At 42.8% G+C, this 20,620-nt stretch overlaps 1 protein-coding gene across 2 annotated transcripts; it reads right to left on the minus strand.

Moving 5' to 3' along the window:
- Positions 1-1,855: 1,855 nt before the first annotated feature.
- bri3bp (bri3 binding protein) lies at positions 1,856-18,996 on the minus strand. Of its 2 annotated transcripts, XR_009062700.1 has the most exons (4): positions 18,508-18,996; positions 13,611-13,713; positions 6,243-6,759; positions 1,856-5,977 (listed from the first exon to the last, which is right to left on the minus strand). XR_009062700.1 is itself a non-coding variant. In XM_057831370.1 (3 exons), the coding sequence occupies exons 1-3, from the start codon at positions 18,682-18,684 to the stop codon at positions 6,347-6,349; spliced, it is 693 nt and encodes a 230-aa protein (XP_057687353.1). In that variant the 5' UTR covers positions 18,685-18,996; the 3' UTR covers positions 1,856-6,346. The 2 variants fall into 2 exon arrangements, 1 of the variants encoding a protein (XP_057687353.1); XM_057831370.1 differs by having other exon boundaries at positions 1,856-6,759.
- Between the last annotated feature and the right edge of the window lie 1,624 nt (positions 18,997-20,620).

The raw sequence follows: 20,620 nt of genomic DNA on the forward strand, positions 1-20,620 counted from the left end.
GGTTGCCCTCTGCCCGAAAGCTGATGATGGGTCGTCTTTCAGCAAGACAATGACCCTAAACATATGGCCAAATCTACACAGAAATGGTTCACCAGACACAAAATCAAGCTCCTCCCATGGCCATCTCAGTCCCCAGACCTTGTTTTGTTGGCAAAAGGGGGTTGTACAAAGTATTAAGTGCTAATAATTGTGACACACATTATTTGATGTCAAATAAGTATTTATGTGGGATTTTTTCCCCACCGAATAAATGCACTTGTATTGAAGGTTGGATTTTTCTCTTTTTTTTTTCCATTAAGGTCCCATATTATTTGAATAAAAAAAAATATTAGAAGCTAAAAAACACTTGCCTGGCACGGCCAGACTGTTCTCCCTGTGTTTTTCAAACACTGAGAGTATAGTCTGGGACCCAGCCCATTAACGGCCTCTCGAGCAAGTACACAATCAATTGACAAATTAGATTCGTTTATTTGCGTGACGTGTTCTTAACGAGCAACTACATTCTTCCGCGTCGGAAGTCGTCTCCACAACAACACAGATGGCGAACAGGAGAGCCGAGAATATGTTCCAATTCACGGTAAAATCAGTTTTAAATTACCAAAAACACATCGACACAAGTCACTGACAACAGTCTGTCTCGCGCAAGCCATGTTGAATAAACGCCGCTCTCCTCGTATGTTTACTTCCGCGCGCAAGTCCCTCGTCCCGCCCGTCGCTGATTGGTCCACTCTGGTGTCTGTTTGCTGTGGCTTGCTCCGCCCTGGAAATTTTATCCGCTTAATGGTGGCCAGACTCAGTAGCTGGAACAGCGGTGAGTCTGGAGTACCAGGCTAAAAAAAAAACACATCTTAACCAGGGGTGCCAATAATTATGGAGGGCAATGTATATCTTTTTCAGTACATAGCATCTTTTGTGTTTTGAATATTTTTTGGTAATATGAACCAAAAATGTGTCAAAACCTTTCGTATGTCAAGGGATTTAGTTTTAGTGATTTGGGAGTATAGACTACTGGTAGCAACAGTAAATATGACATAACTCGTATGAAACATGGCGGAATCCAGCTGCTCTCTGTTAAGGCCAACATAAAGCTGCAAGTTTTTGTTTGCGCTCATGTGGTTGTGCATTCGTAATTTAGTTTTGAGGTATATTTAGCAGTTTTTTGTGTAAATATATGTTTGAAAGATTTGTTAAGAGAATTGCAATAAAAAAAGTTCGCATTCAAGCTAGTGGACATTTCATATGGACGCTTAATGGCTTAATCCAATATACGAAATATACTTAATAATTTGACTAATTAGACATTTAAACTCCAATTCTTTTATGTTAGGTGTTTTATTGTTGAAATGTGTGTCAATTTGCTCATAGTTGTACATGTAATTGTGTTACAGCTTTAGGGAAAAAATGAACTTGATTTGAATTAATTGATTTGAGCTTGAATTATTCTAACACATTAAATGTTTGTTATCCAATGACTCGATTATTCAAAATAATTAATCGGTAGGTTAATCGATTACTTAAATAGCTGCTGCCTTCATTTTTAATTTTTCAAAATCAAGTTAAAAAAATGAATCATGTACAAGATGGTTTCAGGTCGTCAGATACATTCACGACACATTTTACAAGAGCAAATTATAACTCTTCAGCCAATCATATATCTTGGATAGTTTGATACGCATTAACAGTTTGTGTACCTACAACGGACCTGCTGCTTTGAAACGTTCGCCATTACTGTACATTCTATACACATGGAATCTTCTGAAGTTTTGGTTGAACTCTTAGACACAATTCTGATTGCATATAAATGGAATGGACGTCTATCATCGCAAATGAATTAAACATGGAATTCCTTTGCAATTGAACATGCACCCCGACAAAAACAGAAGATCCAATTACTACCCATCAGCATGTCTGCATTTAATCTCACAAACACATAAACACAGAATCACAGTTTTAAACTTTCCAAGTGACCTATTCTACGCACAATATAAAAAATGAGGATAAAGTTTGAGTTAAAAAAATGAAATGGATTCAAGTTGGCACAAATGAGAAAAAAGGCTGTGTATGGAAAACAGGAAAAAGCGAAGGTAGTCAAATGATTCATTAAATGCAATGTAAGACGTTTCTCAATCAGGAAAAAGGATTTCAACATTATTGAAAAATTTCCAGTGCATTTTCATATTTCCTTCAATGTAAAATCCCAGAAATGCATTGGACCTTTTATTGTAAACTTGACTCTTTTCCAGTGTAACATTGCTTGAATTTTTATTATACAGTCATTTAAAAAATTTTTTTGAAATGGACTTTTACCTCCTTAATGCCTGAATTTACATGTAAGAAATAGGTATTGGGAAAATTAGTAAGTACATGAAAGTAATAATAATATAAAATCTAAGAATTGTTTTAATTTTTGAAAAAAAAAATGTAGAAAATTAAAAATGAAACATTAAAAAAATATCATTTTTATTATTAATTTTAAACATAGTTTTAAGCTGCAGTTTCCAATATCATTCTCTATATTTAGTATTTTCAAATCAATACTATTTTTATGTACTTTTGTATTCCTCCAACGCTTTACGTACAGTTTGTTAACTCTTTGGCTGCCATTGACGGCACTCGCAGCCAATCCATCATGATTACCTGAAGAGCTCAATGTAAATTCAGGCATCAAATTCTTTATCATGAAAACACATGCTGTTAGTAGTAAAACATCAATAAGTCACCAGCAACTAAATGAAGCTTACTTTCACATATACAACTAAAACCGGGCAATTTAAACCCAGGGGCTGCTCCAGGGGATTCGATGCAGTCCATTATGCAATTATAATCATTAAAATATATATACATACATATATTTTTTATTAACCCCGCCCACACACACACAAAGGGCATTTGACGCTGCTGCTGCTACACAATTCATAAAATGACACTTTAAAAGACGGGGGAAAAAAAGGGAATAGGAAAATCTGCCTTCAGTGCCGGAATAAAACCATATACAGTTATGTTCTTAAACATTTCATATCACACTGGTAAATTAAAAGGATGTAATCTTGACTGAAGTGCAGTAATTTGTGAAAAAAAAAATAAAAAAATCCTGTGGTTACTATTACAATGTACGATCCTTCACGCTAATGTTATGCTAATGTTTAGCCAACACGGGAGGTAAAGGGATTAATTTTGACAATTTAAAAAACATTCGATACATGCATTTTTTTACTTAATCACTTTTAGTGGTGTTTCTTTGGCCTGTTGTGGCATTATTATATACAACATGGCAGATTGTTTGCAGCAACTTCACAAACTAGCTGTTGTTGCGCCATTCACAGGTGCAAAAACTTGTGAGTACATCTTCCAAGTAGCAACCGTGACTTTACATAGTTCACTCATGCAGGTCATGAATTCACTAACTACCGGTATGTAAACTCTGAATGTGTAACCACCATTTTGGTTTTTGTCAACAAAAATGATCACGAAAATATTTCGTCGATTGACCAATTTTTTCATGACGATGAAGAGCTAAAAAATAACGAGACAAATGCCAGTTTTCGTCTAACGAGACGAGACGAAAATTGACATAGTTTCTATCATATGTTCACAATGCGTAACATTTACTTAATGCATGTGTAATATGCCATCCTGCACTGTAAGTGTTTGGGTTGTGTGTTCACATACATGTGAAATGTGCTGCGCCACCCCCCACCCTATCATCAACGGTGATAAGATATGCTTCAAGCTAGGCTGCGCTCCATCTTGCTTGTTTATAAACACATGGTAATATTTGTTTCCAACTTGGCAAGAGACAAGATGCAATGTTGCTTTAGCCTTTAATGGTCTGTACGGAGTGATCATCACACTTGTTTGCTTCAGCATTTAGCGTGGCGAGCGTCGTCTTAAACTCTCGGACAGTTTTTTTTTTTTTTAAACATACAGTTCATGAAGTCCAGGTGGGTTTAATTAATTGAAAATAATGAACTGTTTTCCTGCTGAGTGTATTAAGTTGGTGTTGTCCTTGTAGATGCTACAATATTTGTTTGCCTGTAAATGTTCATTCAAAATTGTTGGAAACCATTTAATAAATTTTTTGACTCAAACTTTTTTTTACAGAACATTTTGAGTAATCGTTGACTAAAACTAGATGAAATTTGAGATTTCGTTGACAAAAACTAGACACATTTTGAAATTACTAAAATATGATTAGGACTGATAAGTATTTTCGGCCAAAAGACAAAGACGAAAATTAAAAGTCGCCAAAACAACACTGATATCCCCACGCCATTCACATTCTGAGTGTCATCGCTTACTTTATATAGTTTGTGAATTCATGAACTTGCATGAGTGTTCTGCGAATATAGGTAAGTGTAAAAAGTGAGCATTTATTCCGCTTACTAAAAGGTTAAACTCAGCTTTCAAGTCAAATATGTACACACCATTTCAGATGTCAAAAAGTAGTAGCTCGTAATGTTGTTTTTTCGGAGGAAATTTGTCCGGGGTGTTAAAGATTGCCGACCCCAGGCTAGAGGAACGAAGACATGTCATTAACAGCAATGGATGTCCAATCCATTTGAACGTGGAGGGCCAGCAGCGAATGAACTTCCCAGTCCTCTTCGTTGAAACGGATTGGACGTCTATTTGTGATGAACTCAATTTACAGCAGAATGATGAAAATAGCAAAATAATTGGATGTCCATCATTGTCAGTGGCACTGAAAGAGTTTTAAAAAATCCACATACACAAAATAAGCATCTTGATATGGCACACCTGTGAGGTGGGATGGATGAACAATATTTAAGAGAAAGGCTTTATTTTGTGTATGTAGAAAATATTTTACATCTTGGAGTTCATCTCATAAAAAATGGGAGCAAAAAAACAAAACAAAAAGTGTCTTGTTTACATTTTTGTTCAGTGTACTTAATGTTTTGTCCAATTAGTCCCTGAGAATAATATTGTGCATCCACGATGGGAGACATTCCTGTACAAATACAGTCATGTAAATATCAAATATGCATACACACTGTGTGGACTAATAAAGTATTACTAACAGCTATTTGGAGGAAGGGGAATTTTAAACTTCCTGTAAGATGGTATGTCCAAATAATTTTGCTTATTTAGAGAATAAGAAAAACTTTTTTTTTACAGAAATTAAATCAAATGAAGATATTGGCTGCCATGTTATACACACACTTTTAAATTATTGGCTGCCATTGATTCATTTGTCTAGGAGTGGATGTCAATGACATCTAATGAGTTCATGTTTTTCAACAGTTAAAAAAAATGACCTTTTTTTGTGAAATAACATACAGTGGTACCTCCAAGTTGGAATTTGCGGGGTTGAATTCTACCAGAAAATGTCACATTTTCAAGCAAGCATAAAAAGAGTAATTCTATGTAATGTTGCACCGATACTATTGGCTCCTGATAAGTGATTCCAGCACCGATGCCGATACTGTACTTAGTGCATGTTTGTTGAAATTGGGGAGGTAATAAATACTACATTACTACATACTCACTTGGATGTGAAGTCATTGCTATCATTGGTTGGTCAGACACGGCTTTAACCCACTGGCTGCCGTTGACATTAATAGACGTTCATTTGCCGCCACCCTCCGGCTTAAAATGGCCTCAGTGCGGCCATGTTGGTAGGGGTGACGCTCCCATCAAAGTCACTGCATTGACATAAAAATCAAATCATAACTAGCTTTTTTTCCCCTCAAAAGATTATTTTATCAATGTCAAAGCATCTGCTTCTTACTCAGTGGGTGCCATTGATGGCGCTAGATGTCCAAGCCATTTTAAGTTAGCGGGTTGGCAGCAAATGAACGAAAACTGATTCAAAAGGATTAGGCGTCTACTAGTGATAAACTCTTGATAGCAGAAGGATGACTGGACGCCACACGATTGGACGTCTATCATCATCTTGAGATTGGGTGACAAGCGCTCCTTTTTTACGGCAGCGTACGTAGGTGGCAGTCATCTTTTAGATCTAGAAAAGTACATGTTGCACGGCATCAGCATGTTATTTCTTAGTGCCGTATTGGTACCGATAAGGTATCGGTGCAACACTACTTTTTTGTGTTTTGTGTAAATTCCACAACATAAAAAGAAAACTACCCTACTTTTTGGAATATAAGTAAGTCTTGCAAGTAAGTCTTTCACTTGCGCTTAAATCATGAAGAATGTATAGTCAAATATTTGGGATAAACTTTTGAAGTACCACTGTAGTGAGTGTCATGCAAAAAAAAACCCACCTTAAATTTCTTGAGGACGACAGACTCAAGCCGACAGATTCAAGCGGATAAAATTCTCAGATGTTTGAACACTGATTGAAGGAGCGTCGCCACTTCTTCTTTTACTACTCGTCCACACACTCCAGGCCGTCAATCACCCGACTCAGCCGGATGTTGAGCAGGCGGATCTGAGTGTCCAGGTGGTCTATCTTCTCCTCCAGCGAGCCGGAGCCACGCCGCCAGTACACGCCCACCGGGCCGGTCATGAAATACAGCGCCATGATGACGCACAGCGGCAGCACGGCCCGCTCAGGGTCGCCTTCGAACTTCTGCAGCACGTACAGGCAGGCTAGGGCCAGCAGGAGCACGCGCGCAAGCCAGAAGAAGCGGCCGAAGACGGCGTGCAGCACGTAGAAGATGCCGCCCAGGAACACTGAGAGAACCCACAGGGCCGCCAGGACGCCGGCCACCAGGGGCAGGGCGCGTGCCGGGTTGCCGCTCAGGGACGCCGGGCTGAAGTAGTGGCTGAGGTTGGATGCTGCGCATGGGAGGCGTCGACTTTACGTTAGAAACTAGATTTCTATTTACTACGAAGGTAACTTCTAGGGATGTCCCAATCGCATATTTTTGCACACGAGTCTGAATCACCTGATTTTGAGAGTCTGCCGATACCGAAAAAAATATTTTTGTTGCCCTATTGCCTATACACACACATTGCCCTAAACAAATTTCTATCCTTTTCACCACGCGAAATGCCCAATTCATACACATTGCAGGTCGCTGTTGCAGTCCCTGTTCGATAGTAAAATATTTCCACACAGCAGACGTTACCACTCTAGCAGCTCCCCATTAAGTTCCCGCGTTAGCTTCCATAACGTTCTCCTATTGGAGCCGTGTACAGTACTTCCTCTTCTGCTTTTTCCAGGAGTGTTGCGGAGTATAGAACATCTATGTTTTTGTTTCATTTTGCAATGCCATTGTATTTCTGAAAAAATGGCCCGATTTCTGATCATGTGATCGGATCTGGAACATCCCTAGTAAGTTCTACACTACTACTTAGGCCTGGGGTGTCAAACTCATTTTCGTTCACGGGCCACATTTAGGGCCATTAAATCTCATGTGGGCCGAGTTAATTTTGGCCAAATAAGTTAACTTTAATGTTCATTCGCCTCTCCCAGTCAAAATAGATTGGATGTCTAACGGTGTCAATGGCACTGAACAATGAGCATTCACAGCCACTTCTTCCAGTAAGTGAATTGGACATCTATTATTGTTAATGGCAGGAAATGAGTTAATTTAGCTTCATTTCTTTGTAATTTTATGATACTTAATGGCCACTTCCTGTAAATTTTGGATCATTTCCTGTTGATTTTTCAGGCGTTTCCGGGCTTCTTCCTGATGGAGCTAATTTGGAGTAACTTCCGATTGGTTTTTGGGCATTTTTGGATTACGTCCTTGTTAACTCATTGGCTGCCATTGGCATTTTTGGATTACTTCCTTGTTAACTCATTGGCTGCCATTGACAGCGCTAGATGGCCAATCCATTTGCAGTGGAAGGGTTGGCAGTAAATGAACAAGTTCATATGGTTTGGACGTGTAATTGTAACAAACTCATTTTAAGTCACAGCAGCAGGGTGAGAATTAAAGAGGGAATGTTAAATACACATTCTTAAAATATTGTTAAATGAAAACTTGTCATGTTTATGTGCCTTCTCAGTTCTTTTCTTTCCTTTCCAGCACATTATGCAGCTGGATGGGCGGGGCTGTGCTGCACACCTGTGGCACATTTGGAGCGCTCATTATTTAAGGACTCCTGTCACCGTCTGCGAGTGTCGGACTATTGCATTTGCTTGTTACCTGCTTTGCTTACCGCTGTGTGCTCATCGTCACCCTTGGTGCTTCCCGACATTCTTCGATCGTGTTCTGGTTTGATCTCATTTACTTTTGTGTTTTATTGGGATTTTGTAATTGAAATTTTGTACTGTTATATTCACGCCATTTTGGCGTGCTCTCTCAGTTGTATTTTCTTACTCGCGTTTTCTAGCGTGCTCTCTCAGTTGTATTTTCTGACCCGCGTTTTCTAGCGTGCTCTCTCAGTTGTATTTTCTTACCCGCGTTACTTAGCGTACTCTCTCAGTTGTATTTTCTTACTCGCGTTACTTTGGCGTGCTCCCTTTGTTCTCGTTTTTGTAATAAATACTTCTAATTTCAAAGTCTGTGTTTGGATCCATATTGTAACATAACAGAATAGTCCGACCATGGATCCCACAGATTCTGAAAGTACTCGCCGTGTAATCGCCTGTCACGGTCACGTGATCAGCCAGCACGAACAGTCACTGCGTGAGCTAGCAAACGCGATCGGCTCGCTAATTACACGTGTAGAAAAGATGACGTCACCTTCACAGTCTTGTGGCGTAGTTGACGCTGCGGTGGCGCCCGATCAGCTCCCTCCCTCTTCGATGTGCCCGCCTGCGTCCTTTCGGGAGCCGGTGTTGCCACACCCCCATCGATATGAGGGAGAACCCGGTGCTTGCCGACAATTTTTGCACCAGTGCTCCCTTGTTTTTGACCAACAGCCATACACATTTGCGAGTGATAGCTCCCGTGTAGCATATGCCATGAGTCTCCTCGCCGGTAAAGCTGCTACGTGGGCCATGGCGGTAAGCAACTCTACACCCACGATCCGTCAGTCATACGAGACTTTTAAGACTGAGTTTATGAGGGTTTTTGACCATCCGGTTAAAGGCAAGGAGGCAGGCAGCCGCCTGTTGGATTTTTTTCAAGGCGATCTGTCTGTGGCGGACTACTCCATTCAGTTCCGCATTTTGGCCGCGGAGTGCGGTTATGGCGAAGCGGCTCTGTGTGGTATTTTTCGGCGGGGGCTGTCGCCTGCTGTCAAAGATGAGTTGGCGGCCCGGGATGATTCATCGGGTCTGGAGGACCTGATTTCTCTGTCCGTGCTTTTGGACAATCGTCTGAAGGAGCGCGAGAGGGAACGAGCCATGGAGACTCGGGGACGTCGTTGGCCTTCGCCGCGGGGCGGCCCGACAGCGGACCGTGCAGATGGCTTCGTCGAGCGGTCATCTGTCTCCACGCCGACGCGGGGTCCAGGCTCGACAGGAGTGGAGCCTATGCGACTCGGTGGCGGTCGTCTTTCTGCAGCGGAGAGACGGAGACGGATGACAACGGGCTTGTGTCTGTACTGCGGCTTGCCGGGGCACCATGTCGCCGCCTGTGACGCGATCCCTTCAGGTCGCCTCGGATCTTCGGCCGCTGGGGCTCCCCTCACCCGAGGGGGAACGAGATTCGGGCATGACCGCAGTCCATCGAAGGAGTTGCCTCGCGACAAATTAAATGAACCAATACACCCTCGAGGTGATTTGAGACTGCAACTGCCGGGAGAGGTGTCATATAGTGGGATTAATTTTAGGTTTACTGCTTTAGTTGATTCGGGGGCGGATGACTGCTTTATAGACCGAAGTGTTGTTGACGCTCTTAAATGTCCGTTGATAAAACTAGCTCGGCCTAAAAAGGTTTTAGATCTCGATGGGCGACCCCTGGCGGACGTGAGATTTATTACGCCTCCGCTCAAAACAAAGCTTTCCGGTAATCATTTTGAGATCCGTAGTTTTTTAGTGATGCCGTGCAAATCGGCTCCAGTTGTACTTGGGCTCCCCTGGTTAAAAGTACATAACCCTAATATTGATTGGGCCAAGACACAAGTAGTGACGTGGAGCACATTTTGTTATGCGCACTGCTTACGTTCTGCATGTTTACTTCCTGGTCAAACGCAGACGGCCATCGAGCCGGTCAATTTGGAGAATGTTCCGGCCGAATATCATGACCTCCAGCACGTTTTTAGCGAAGAGCGTGCCAAGACCCTGCCACCGCACCGTCCGTACGACTGTGCAATTGAATTATTGCCTAATGCCGCGTTGCCTAGCTCTAGATTATACCAGGTCTCTAAACCGGAACAAGAGGCAATGAGGGAATACATCTCCTCTTCCTTGGCTGCTGGCCTTATTCGCCCGTCATCTTCTCCTTTGGGGGCGGGGTTTTTCTTCGTCGGCAAAAAAGATGGGGGTCTTAGGCCGTGTATCGACTATCGGGGTCTCAACGAGATCACTATCAAAAATAAATATCCGCTGCCGTTGTTGGATTCGGCTTTTGCTCCGTTAAAATCAGCCACAGTATTCACCAAATTAGATTTGCGCAGCGCTTACCACTTAGTCAGGATTCGTGAAGGAGACGAGTGGAAAACCGCTTTCAAAACCCCGCTCGGGCATTTCGAGTACCTGGTCATGCCTTTCGGCCTAACTAACGCACCTGCTGTTTTTCAGAGCCTCATAAATGATATATTGCGTGACATGCTAAATGTGTTCTGTTTTGTTTATTTAGATGACATTCTGATATTTTCTAGAAGCCTGCAGGAACATCACCAACATGTCCGCATGGTTCTGCAAAGACTACTAGAAAATAAACTGTTTGTCAAAGCTGAAAAGTGTGAGTTCCACCAAGAGTCAATCCAATTTCTTGGTTTTATTGTGGAAAAAGGGCAGCTACGACCTGACCCAGCTAAAATTAAGGCAGTAGCAGAATGGCCGACTCCCACTTCACGTAAGCAATTACAAAGATTCCTTGGGTTTGCCAATTTTTATAGGCGTTTTATCCAAAATTATAGTATGAGGGCTGAGCCCCTAACCAGGCTGACCTCTAACAGACGCCCCTTTGTGTGGTCTCCAGTGGCAGAGGCCGCATTCGTAAGTCTTAAACGGTCATTCACAAGCTCTCCCGTCCTTGTCCATGCTGACCCAGATCTTCCTTTTGTGGTCGAGGTTGACGCGTCGAGTTCCGGAGTGGGGGCAATCCTGTCCCAGAGGTCTTCAGTCGACCAGAAACTGCACCCCTGTGCCTTCTACTCCCGCCGCCTCACCCCTGCCGAGGCGAATTACGATGTGGGCAACAGGGAGCTGCTCGCTATAGTCCAGGCTTTGCAGGAATGGAGGCACTGGTTGGAGGGCACAGAGGTACCGTTCCAAATACTTACCGACCACAAGAACCTGCAATACCTTCGGGCCGCCAAGCGTCTCAACTCACGCCAGGCCCGTTGGGCATTACTCCTGACGCGATTCAACTACGTGATCACTTACCGTCCAGGTTCAAGAAACGGGAAGCCCGATGCACTTTCAAGGCTTCATGAGCCAGCGGGGGAGGAGCCTTCGGAGGAGCCTGTTGTTCCTGGAAACCTGATAGTCGGCGCGCTACGCTGGGAGGTCGAACGGCTTGTGGAAGAGGCCCTGCAAGGCGTTAAGGTGCCTGGGGGCTGTCCTGCTGGCAGGCTATTTGTTCCGGTTGCTCAGCGTGCAGCAGTGCTGAAGTGGAGTCACGCTTCAAAGTTCGCCTGCCACCCGGGTGTGTCCCGCACATTCTTCCTACTTTCCCAAAAATTTTGGTGGCCAGGTATGCGAAAGGACGTCATGGACTATGTTTCTGCTTGCTCCGTCTGCGCTCGGGGCAAGGCAGTCCACCGTGCTCCAGCAGGACTCTTGCGTCCCTTGCCTGTTCCATCTCGCCCTTGGTCCCATGTTGCACTTGACTTCATCACTGGCCTTCCACGCTCCAGGGGTCATTCCGTCATCTTGACAGTGGTGGACAGATTCTCCAAGATGGTACACTTCGTCGCTCTCCCAAAGTTGCCTTCGGCTCTGGAAACCGCTGACTTGCTGGTAACGCACGTGTTTCGGACTCATGGCATCCCGTGTGACCTCGTCTCCGACAGGGGCCCCCAGTTTGTCTCCCGGGTTTGGGCAGCGTTCTGCAAGGCCTTGGGGGCCACGTCGAGTTTGTCTTCTGGTTACCACCCTCAGTCCAACGGGCAGACGGAACGGGTCAACCAGGAGCTGGAGGCCGCCCTCCGTTGTGTCTGTCACCTGCACCCAGCTTCCTGGTCTTCACACCTCCCTTGGGTGGAGTACGCTCACAACACCCTCGTTTGCTCAGCCACCGGGAGGTCACCTTTCATGACCGCATATGGGTTCCAGCCGCCGCTATTCCCTTCTCAGGAGGCCGAGGTCGTTGTGCCATCTGTCCAGGTGCACCTGCGGAGAGCCCATAGGGTCTGGAGAGACACTAGGGCGGCACTTGTCCGCACGGCAGCCCGCAACCGTCTGATTGCTGATCGCCATAGGAGACCCGCTCCAGCTTATCGTCCGGGCCAGATGGTCTGGCTGTCGGCGCGGGATTTACGCCTTGCTGGGACTTCTAAGAAGCTAGGCCCTAGATTCGTGGGCCCTTTCGCGGTGGACTCTGTGGTGAACCCTGTCGCAGTCAGGCTGAAGCTTCCCAGCTCGATGAAGATTCACCCCGTTTTCCACGTCTCGCTGCTCAAGCCTGTCTCCACCTGTCCTCTGAACCCTCCGCCAGTGCCTCCTCCTGCTCCTCGCATAGTCGACGGTGGACCAGTGTACACGGTGCGTGTCATTCTCGATTCCAGGAGGAGGGGTAGGGGGGTGCAGTACCTGGTCGACTGGGAAGGTTACGGCCCTGAGGAACGTTCCTGGGTACCCCGCTCCTGGATTCTCGACCCGTCACTTCTGCGGGATTTCCACTCCCTCCATCCGTTGAAACCAGGTGGTCCGCCAGGGGGCGTCCGTTGAGGGGGGGGTTCTGTCATGTTTATGTGCCTTCTCAGTTCTTTTCTTTCCTTTCCAGCACATTATGCAGCTGGATGGGCGGGGCTGTGCTGCACACCTGTGGCACATTTGGAGCGCTCATTATTTAAGGACTCCTGTCACCGTCTGCGAGTGTCGGACTATTGCATTTGCTTGTTACCTGCTTTGCTTACCGCTGTGTGCTCATCGTCACCCTTGGTGCTTCCCGACATTCTTCGATCGTGTTCTGGTTTGATCTCATTTACTTTTGTGTTTTATTGGGATTTTGTAATTGAAATTTTGTACTGTTATATTCACGCCATTTTGGCGTGCTCTCTCAGTTGTATTTTCTTACTCGCGTTTTCTAGCGTGCTCTCTCAGTTGTATTTTCTGACCCGCGTTTTCTAGCGTGCTCTCTCAGTTGTATTTTCTTACCCGCGTTACTTAGCGTACTCTCTCAGTTGTATTTTCTTACTCGCGTTACTTTGGCGTGCTCCCTTTGTTCTCGTTTTTGTAATAAATACTTCTAATTTCAAAGTCTGTGTTTGGATCCATATTGTAACATAACAAAACTAATGTAAATAAACTGTAAAACGTCTTGTCTTAAATATGTTTTTCTCTCCCCTATTTGTGCTGTCAGCCCCAAAAATACAAAGTAATATTTGGCAACGAATACTTGGAATGAATTCATAAAAATCCATTTATAACCCAGACCTAATAATAAGAGTCTTAGACTTACAGTCAATGCCCATTACATCAAGGAGATCAGCCCAAATCTTCCAGACCGTGTCGAGGAAGGAGTCCACGCCATTAACGAAGCGTTCTGTAGCTTTGGAGAAAAACTGGAATGGAACACAATTTGCATGGAAAAGTTAATATCAAACTCAAACAATTTGTGGTCATCTGAACTGATCACTTCAGAAAATAATGGCAAGGTTTCAATGTTCAAAACACTTTGGATATATTCATTCATTCATTCATTTTCCATGCCGCTTTGTCCTCACGAGGGTCGCGGAGGTACTTTGGATATATATTCTGGGAAAATTATATGAAAATTGTGGCTTTTTTCATCCTTGCTCATTTAATTTTATTAAGCACAAGACTATATCCTGGTCCATTGGCGGACATTTTAATATTTTGGGGAATGGGCCTCATCATTCACAGCACAGCACTTTTTCCAACCCTTCATATCCAACGTAGCTGACTTGTAACAACATGTCACCCTATTGTGGAGACCAATTGCATCCGTGTCAAGAACGCTAACAAAGCAGTCTTACTATGCTGAATTGGAACAAAAGACATTGAGCATTATTTTTGGTATGAGGAAGTTCCACCAATATTTGTATGGAAGGAAGTTTACACTGTTAACATATCACAGACCATTCACAACAATTTTGGGACCTCACACAGAATCTCTTTGCCAGCAGCTAGGTGATTCTCATGAAAGCTATGCATTACGGTAATGAAGGACATTTACCCAAACTAGCTTAAAATAGAATTCTATGATGGTGTCATAGAAGAAAGCCCAGTTATCGCAATCCTTTGTTTAACACAAAGGTGTAACATGATCCCCTTTAGTCCACTCAAGTCTTTGATAATCAAATAAGGTTAAGCCACAGACAACCACCAGAACTGTTAGTTGACCAATGGTTTGAATGATTAAAGTAAACGCCCACTAGATTGTAAAACAAAATATATTGTCAGTCAGATTCAGAAACGTGTGTGCCACATACATTAAAGCTTTTGCTTATTTTTTTGACCGCATCCCTGAGACTCTCAGTATTCGTCGACTCAGTTTTCATCAAAGCCTCCAGAAAAGAAGAAGAAGAAAAAAAAAAAAAAAACGTACAGCGTTGTGGGTACGAGGTCAAGAGTCAATGCCAACAGTACTTAATCAAAAGGGAGTACATAACAAAAAGGCGCATGTTCTGGTGTTATGAAACGTTTCATCATGACAGGTAGATCTGCGTCCACATTTGACACCAATCTCAGTAAAAATACTTTCTCCAGAATGGACTTTGGAATCGGCTCTGGAAAATATTCAAAGTTACAGTATAACGGCTTTTCAAGAGGCGTTATTTTTTGCAGTAGTGTAAATAATTACTTTTACCACCGTTGCAACACTGTTACTCAGGATGTGAAAGGGTGCGTTATTATTACAGTTTGGTTCAATGAAGTGCAAGTTACACATCCGCGTGCCTGCCTGCCCTGGAGAGTGCAGAGCGGTAGGTGGGAGGAGGGAACGGAGTGGTGACGCCGTTGCAAATGCGATGGTGATTGGCTAGGTGCCTCGGAGCGTTAGCATAGCATTCGGGTTCTCGTTAGCATTTAGCGTGGCTAGCGTAAAATTAATCTCTTGGGCAACAATTTTTTTTTTTTTTTTTTTACATACAATTCCTGGCGTCCAGGTGGGTATGATTAATTGAAAATAATGTACTGTGTCTTTCCTGCTGAGTGAGCATTACATCACCAAGTTGGCGTTGTCCTTGTAGATGCTACAGTACAATATATTTTTTTTAATTACCAAAAATAGTCACTTGCCCTAAACTTTTCTTGAATTTCGTATTCATGAACCTTGTTTTTTTTTTTTTTTTTTTAAATCACAACAACTAGAACAAAGACGAGGGAGGCAGGCAATTTAGAGCCTCACCTGCATATTGAAAGAAATATATCTAAACTAGCAGTGCGATGATGCACACAAGTCACGGTTCAGTATGTGCTTACGGTTCGGTGCGGGTTCAGTACAACAGGAAAAACAAAGGCTTTTTTTCTCATAGCACTTGAAGGTTAAAGTTTGTATCCCGTTATACTGTTATATAGGTGAAATTAAAATTAAAGTCAAAAGTGTGACCACGTTTTAATGGAAAAAAACAAAACAAAACAGTTAAATTAATCAATTAATATAAACATCTTTTATGTGAAAGATGTCATTGAATGTACAATGTAATAACGTTTAGAACATGTAAAGTAACGTCAATTACTTAGCTGATTGCCTGGCACCGCCAGACTATCCTCCCTGTATTTTTCAAACACTGTGAGAAATAGTCTGGGACCCAGCCCATTAACGGCTTCTCGGGCAAGCACAAAATCAACCGTCCAATCAGATTTGTTTATTTACGTGACGTGTTTTTAGCGAGTAACGTCACTCTTGCGCGCCGAAAGTCGTCTTTACAACAACACAGATGGCGAACGTTAGAGCTGAGAATATGTTCCAATCCGCGGTAAAACCAGTTTTAAATTACCAAAACCACATCACACAAGTCATTGACAACAGTCAACATGGCTTGCGCTAGCCATGTTGAATAAACGTCTCCATTCTCCGCTCACGCTAATTACTTGTCGCTTTAACAACGTCACGTCTGCCCGTCGCTGATTGGTCCACTCCGCTGTCAGTTTGCTGTGGCTTGCTCCGCCCACGGAATTTGATCCGCTGGACGGTCGCCAGACTCAATCGCTGAAACAGCGGTGACTCAATTGGTGGAACAGCGGTGAGTCTGGTATAGACCCTACTCACATGACGTCACAACCACGCCTCCGCGCCATATTGTCCGTCTACTCGTCATTTTGACGCATTACCGCTACGTAAATTCCTCCTATTATGGCGTGTTTTTCTGCTCGTTAACATTAATAATCAAAATGGTGAAGGCGTGTGTGGTGGTTGGTTGCAATAACAGAGAAGATAGATGGAGAGACTTGAAGTTCTACCGTATTCCGAGAGACCCGGAGAGGAGAGCGAGATGGACTGCTGCAATTAGACGAGAAAACTGGGCTCCAAACGATTACCACGGATTATGTAGTAGTAATTTTATATCTGGTAAGATACATTTAATATATATTTAGAGGGTTTTAGGCTGACAACCACATTTAGGATCATTGCGAGGCTAATCGCCGACAACATACAGTTTCAAATTCAAGATGCTTATTTCTTCCACCATTACATTTTGAATAATATTTAGCTGGTACCAAGAGAAAGAAGCTGGCCTCGTCTATGGATCATCAGTTAAACAGGTGTGTCCAAACATTTTGCAAAGGGGGTCAGATTTGGTGTGGTAAAAATGCGGGGGCTACCTTGGCTGATTTACATATAACAATATATTTAAACAAATTTTAGCAAGCCCTTCTGTGTGTCACATTTGCTTTGTTATTTTTTTTAATTCATAATTTCAACAGTCTCGTCTTTGTGGCGTTCTCTTTCGACACTCGGGCTCTTGCGAAATACTGCTGCTGTGAAATTAAACTAGCTTCAAGTTGCTATAATTGCTCGCTGCGTAGCTTCCCTGTAATGTCGTGTCTTGTTATCATCGCGTCACATCGAACTCTTTGAAAACAGCGACTGTCTCTTTGCAAATGAGGCAGACACTGTTGTTGCGTGTTTTATTGAAGAAATAGTCCAATATCCACCTATCCTTGAAGCGTCGGCCATCGCAGTCAACTTTTTTTTTTTTTTTGATTGTCGCCATTTTAGAAATCACACAGGGTAATGTTGCTTAGAGTGCTGCTCTTAATGTTTTTCAAAGTTTCGTGAGAATAGGCCGAGTTTCTGTGGAAAAGATAATTGTAGATATCAGGGTAGCAGGGCGAAGACAGCGGGTTGAAAAATATCGATTTAGGCATCAAATATGGATCTGGCGAATGGATAGACTGAAGCTTTTCCACATAACGCCTTTTATGCAATGCATCCAATGAGTTTACAGCGTCTGAAAGCACTTGGGCTTCCATGAATTGCTCTATAAACTGAACGACTAATTGAAACCATTGAGAATAGGGCTAAACAGAGACGGACAATATGGCGGCCGGATACAGCGACACGTCATTCTGTGACGTCGGTGAGTAGGGTCTATACCAGGCAACTTTGCTGAATAAATAATTACAATAAGGTAACTGAGTTACTAACTCGATGACTTTTTGGGAGAAATAATTTGTAACTGTAACTAATTACTTTTTAAAAATAAAATTAACAAAACTGGTGTTTATAAAAATGAAGTTTTGACCTTTCCTAAGATAAACTACATATCCCATGATGCTTATCTGGGAAACAGCAATGATTCCACAATTTCTACCACAATGCGTTTCCCACTGTTGTATTTTCCCGGTTAAATATCTTTAACGGCAGGTTGTAATTTGGGCTGGGTTTTAATTTAATTGGTCGGGTTTTACGGTGTGATTGGACTGGGGGTTTTCAAATCTGGCAACCCTCTCTTGATCGAATCAAATTATCAATTCCCAACCGCCTCTTAGCATACATTTAAACATTTTTTTGTTTCTTTTAAACTATCCAATTAGGCGTTTTACGACGAGAAAGTAGGGTAATTCATTCTGCTTGCTTGTTTCTGCAGCTCAACACACCGGAAGTAGCTTTTTTTTTTTTTAGTCATAAATGTTAGCTTCTGGAGAGCGTGACGTCACATGCTCATTCTTCTATTGTAATATTACATTCGCGGGCAGGTCCAGTGGTTCCGCAATGCCTAAAAGACGGGCTGTGAAACTAGTTACGTTTATGAATGAAAACCGGGCTTTATCATTTTCAAAATGGCATCCTGAAGACAGCTCCCCCAACCCAATCTTTATCTAATCATTTGGCACTCGAGCATCGCACAGACATAATTGCCCCACCAAAGTCTGGCCCGCGCGTTCACCTTGTAGAGTCCTCGGATGTTTTCCTCCCCGAACACGTTGCTCAGCGTTTGGTAGACTCCGTTGGCCGCCCGTCGGAAGCTGTTCTGGCTGCTAGTTCTGCTCCTGGCCGCTTGGGCCGCTGAGAGCACGCAAGCGGACAACATCAGGACAAGCAAAACACCCGTAGTCGCCTTCATGACCTGCCTATTATTTTTTAATTTATGGGATGTGTTGAAGATTCTGCCTAGAAAACGTCGCTTTACCGCTGTAGTGTCAATCAAATCGCTGGTGGGGGGACGTTGACGAAAGGAGTCCGCGTTGCGTTCAATTTACCACGTAGAATGCAACTTCTTTAAGGAAACGGTAACATGGGGGCGAGAAATCCGCGCGTGAGTTCGGTGGTCCCTTATAATCCTGATCCCTTCATTTAGTTTTTCGAGTAAACTGCACGATAAATCAATACGTAGACCAAATTAGAAGATGGATTAATAATGCCGGTAACGACTGTGTCACCTGAACGCGCCATGAAAAGTCGTTTAAAAAAATTCACTGCTGCCCTCTACTGTACGGAGCCCCTACGGTGACATGAAAAAAAAAAAAAGGGGGGGGGGGGAGTCTTCCGTGCAAACGGATTTTTTTTCTGTCAAAGCAAAAAAAAAAAAAAAAAAAAAAAATCAAAAAACACCTTTAAATCGAAGCAATTTTTTTTTACATCTATGCAAAAAAAAAAAAAAAAAAGTTTACGGAGCCCCTAAGGCAGACATGTCCAAAGTCCGGCCCAGGGGCCAAATACGGTCCATGGTCAAATTTCCTCCGGCCCCCAGCCTCTTTCATAAAATCAATAACGTCTGGCCCGCACAGAGACTTAATAAATTGGTCAGCAGAATTGCTACCAGCATATGAAGTAGCTTACACACTAAATGCTGCTCCTCATTTACCCACTATAAGGCAGCAGCACTCTCACATTACCCCGTGTGACCCTTCCAATTTCCTAAAATTGTGACAATCAGCTAAAAAAAAAGAAAGTTGACTGCGACGGCCGACACTTCAAGGATAGGTGGAAAGTGGATTATTTCTTCAGTAAAATACGCAACAACTGTGTCTGCCTCATTTGCAAAGAGACGGTCGCTGTTTTTAAAGACTTCAATGTGAGGCGATATTACCAAACAAGACATGCTGACATGTATGACAAGATTATAGGGAATATACGCAGCGAGAAATTGAAGCAACTTGAAGCTAGTTTAATTTCACAGCAGCAGTATTTCGCAAGAGCCCGAGAGTCGAAAGAGAATGCCAAAAAGGATAGTTGCGAGATTGTTGAAATGATTAATTAAAAAAAAATAAAATAAAGCAAATGTGACACACAGAACGGCTTGCTAAAATTTGCTTAAATATATTGTTCCATATAGGAGACGTCAGCCAAGATCGGCCCTCCACATTTTTACCACACCAAATATGGCCCCTTTTGCAAAAAGTTTGGACACCCCTGCCCTAAGGTGACGTGTACGGAGCCCCTAAGGTGACATGAAAAAAAAAAAGATGAAGTTAAAAATAAATAAATAAATAACAGTGCCCCTATTTTTTTCTGTCAGAGCGTAATCATGTGTTTAAAAAAAAATTTTTTTTTGCTGTGACATGCATAGACATGAACTTTTTTTTGTTTCAATGTAAACATTTTTTTGCGTCGATGCAAAAAAAAAAAAAAAAAAAAAAAAAAAATTTTTGCTTCGACAGAAAAAAAAAATCTTCCGTGTCCCTTTCGGGGCACGTGTTTTTTCGTTTTTCCTCTCCGTCTTTTTTTCCTTCTTCTATGTCTCTTTAGGGCACAGGTGTCAAACCGATTCCAGAAAGGGCCAAGTGGGTGCAGGTTTGCTTTCCAACCAATGAAGAGGACACCTTTTCACCAATCAGATCTTTTACATGTGTAATCAGTTAAACTTTGTCAGGTGCTGCTTGTTTCAGCAGGAAGTTCATTGGTTAAACTCTCTTCACGGAATCGGTTGGAACAAAATCCAGCACCCACTTGGGCCTTTCTGGAATCGGTTTGACATCTGTGCTTTAGGGTCTCCGTAGAAACCTTAAAAAATGCCGTTCAAGAAAAAAATGTGGAATTTTCATTTAAAAATGACTTCC

The sequence above is a fragment of the Corythoichthys intestinalis genome, chromosome 3, assembly GCF_030265065.1.
Source record: "Corythoichthys intestinalis isolate RoL2023-P3 chromosome 3, ASM3026506v1, whole genome shotgun sequence".
Taxonomy (NCBI): domain Eukaryota; kingdom Metazoa; phylum Chordata; class Actinopteri; order Syngnathiformes; family Syngnathidae; genus Corythoichthys; species Corythoichthys intestinalis.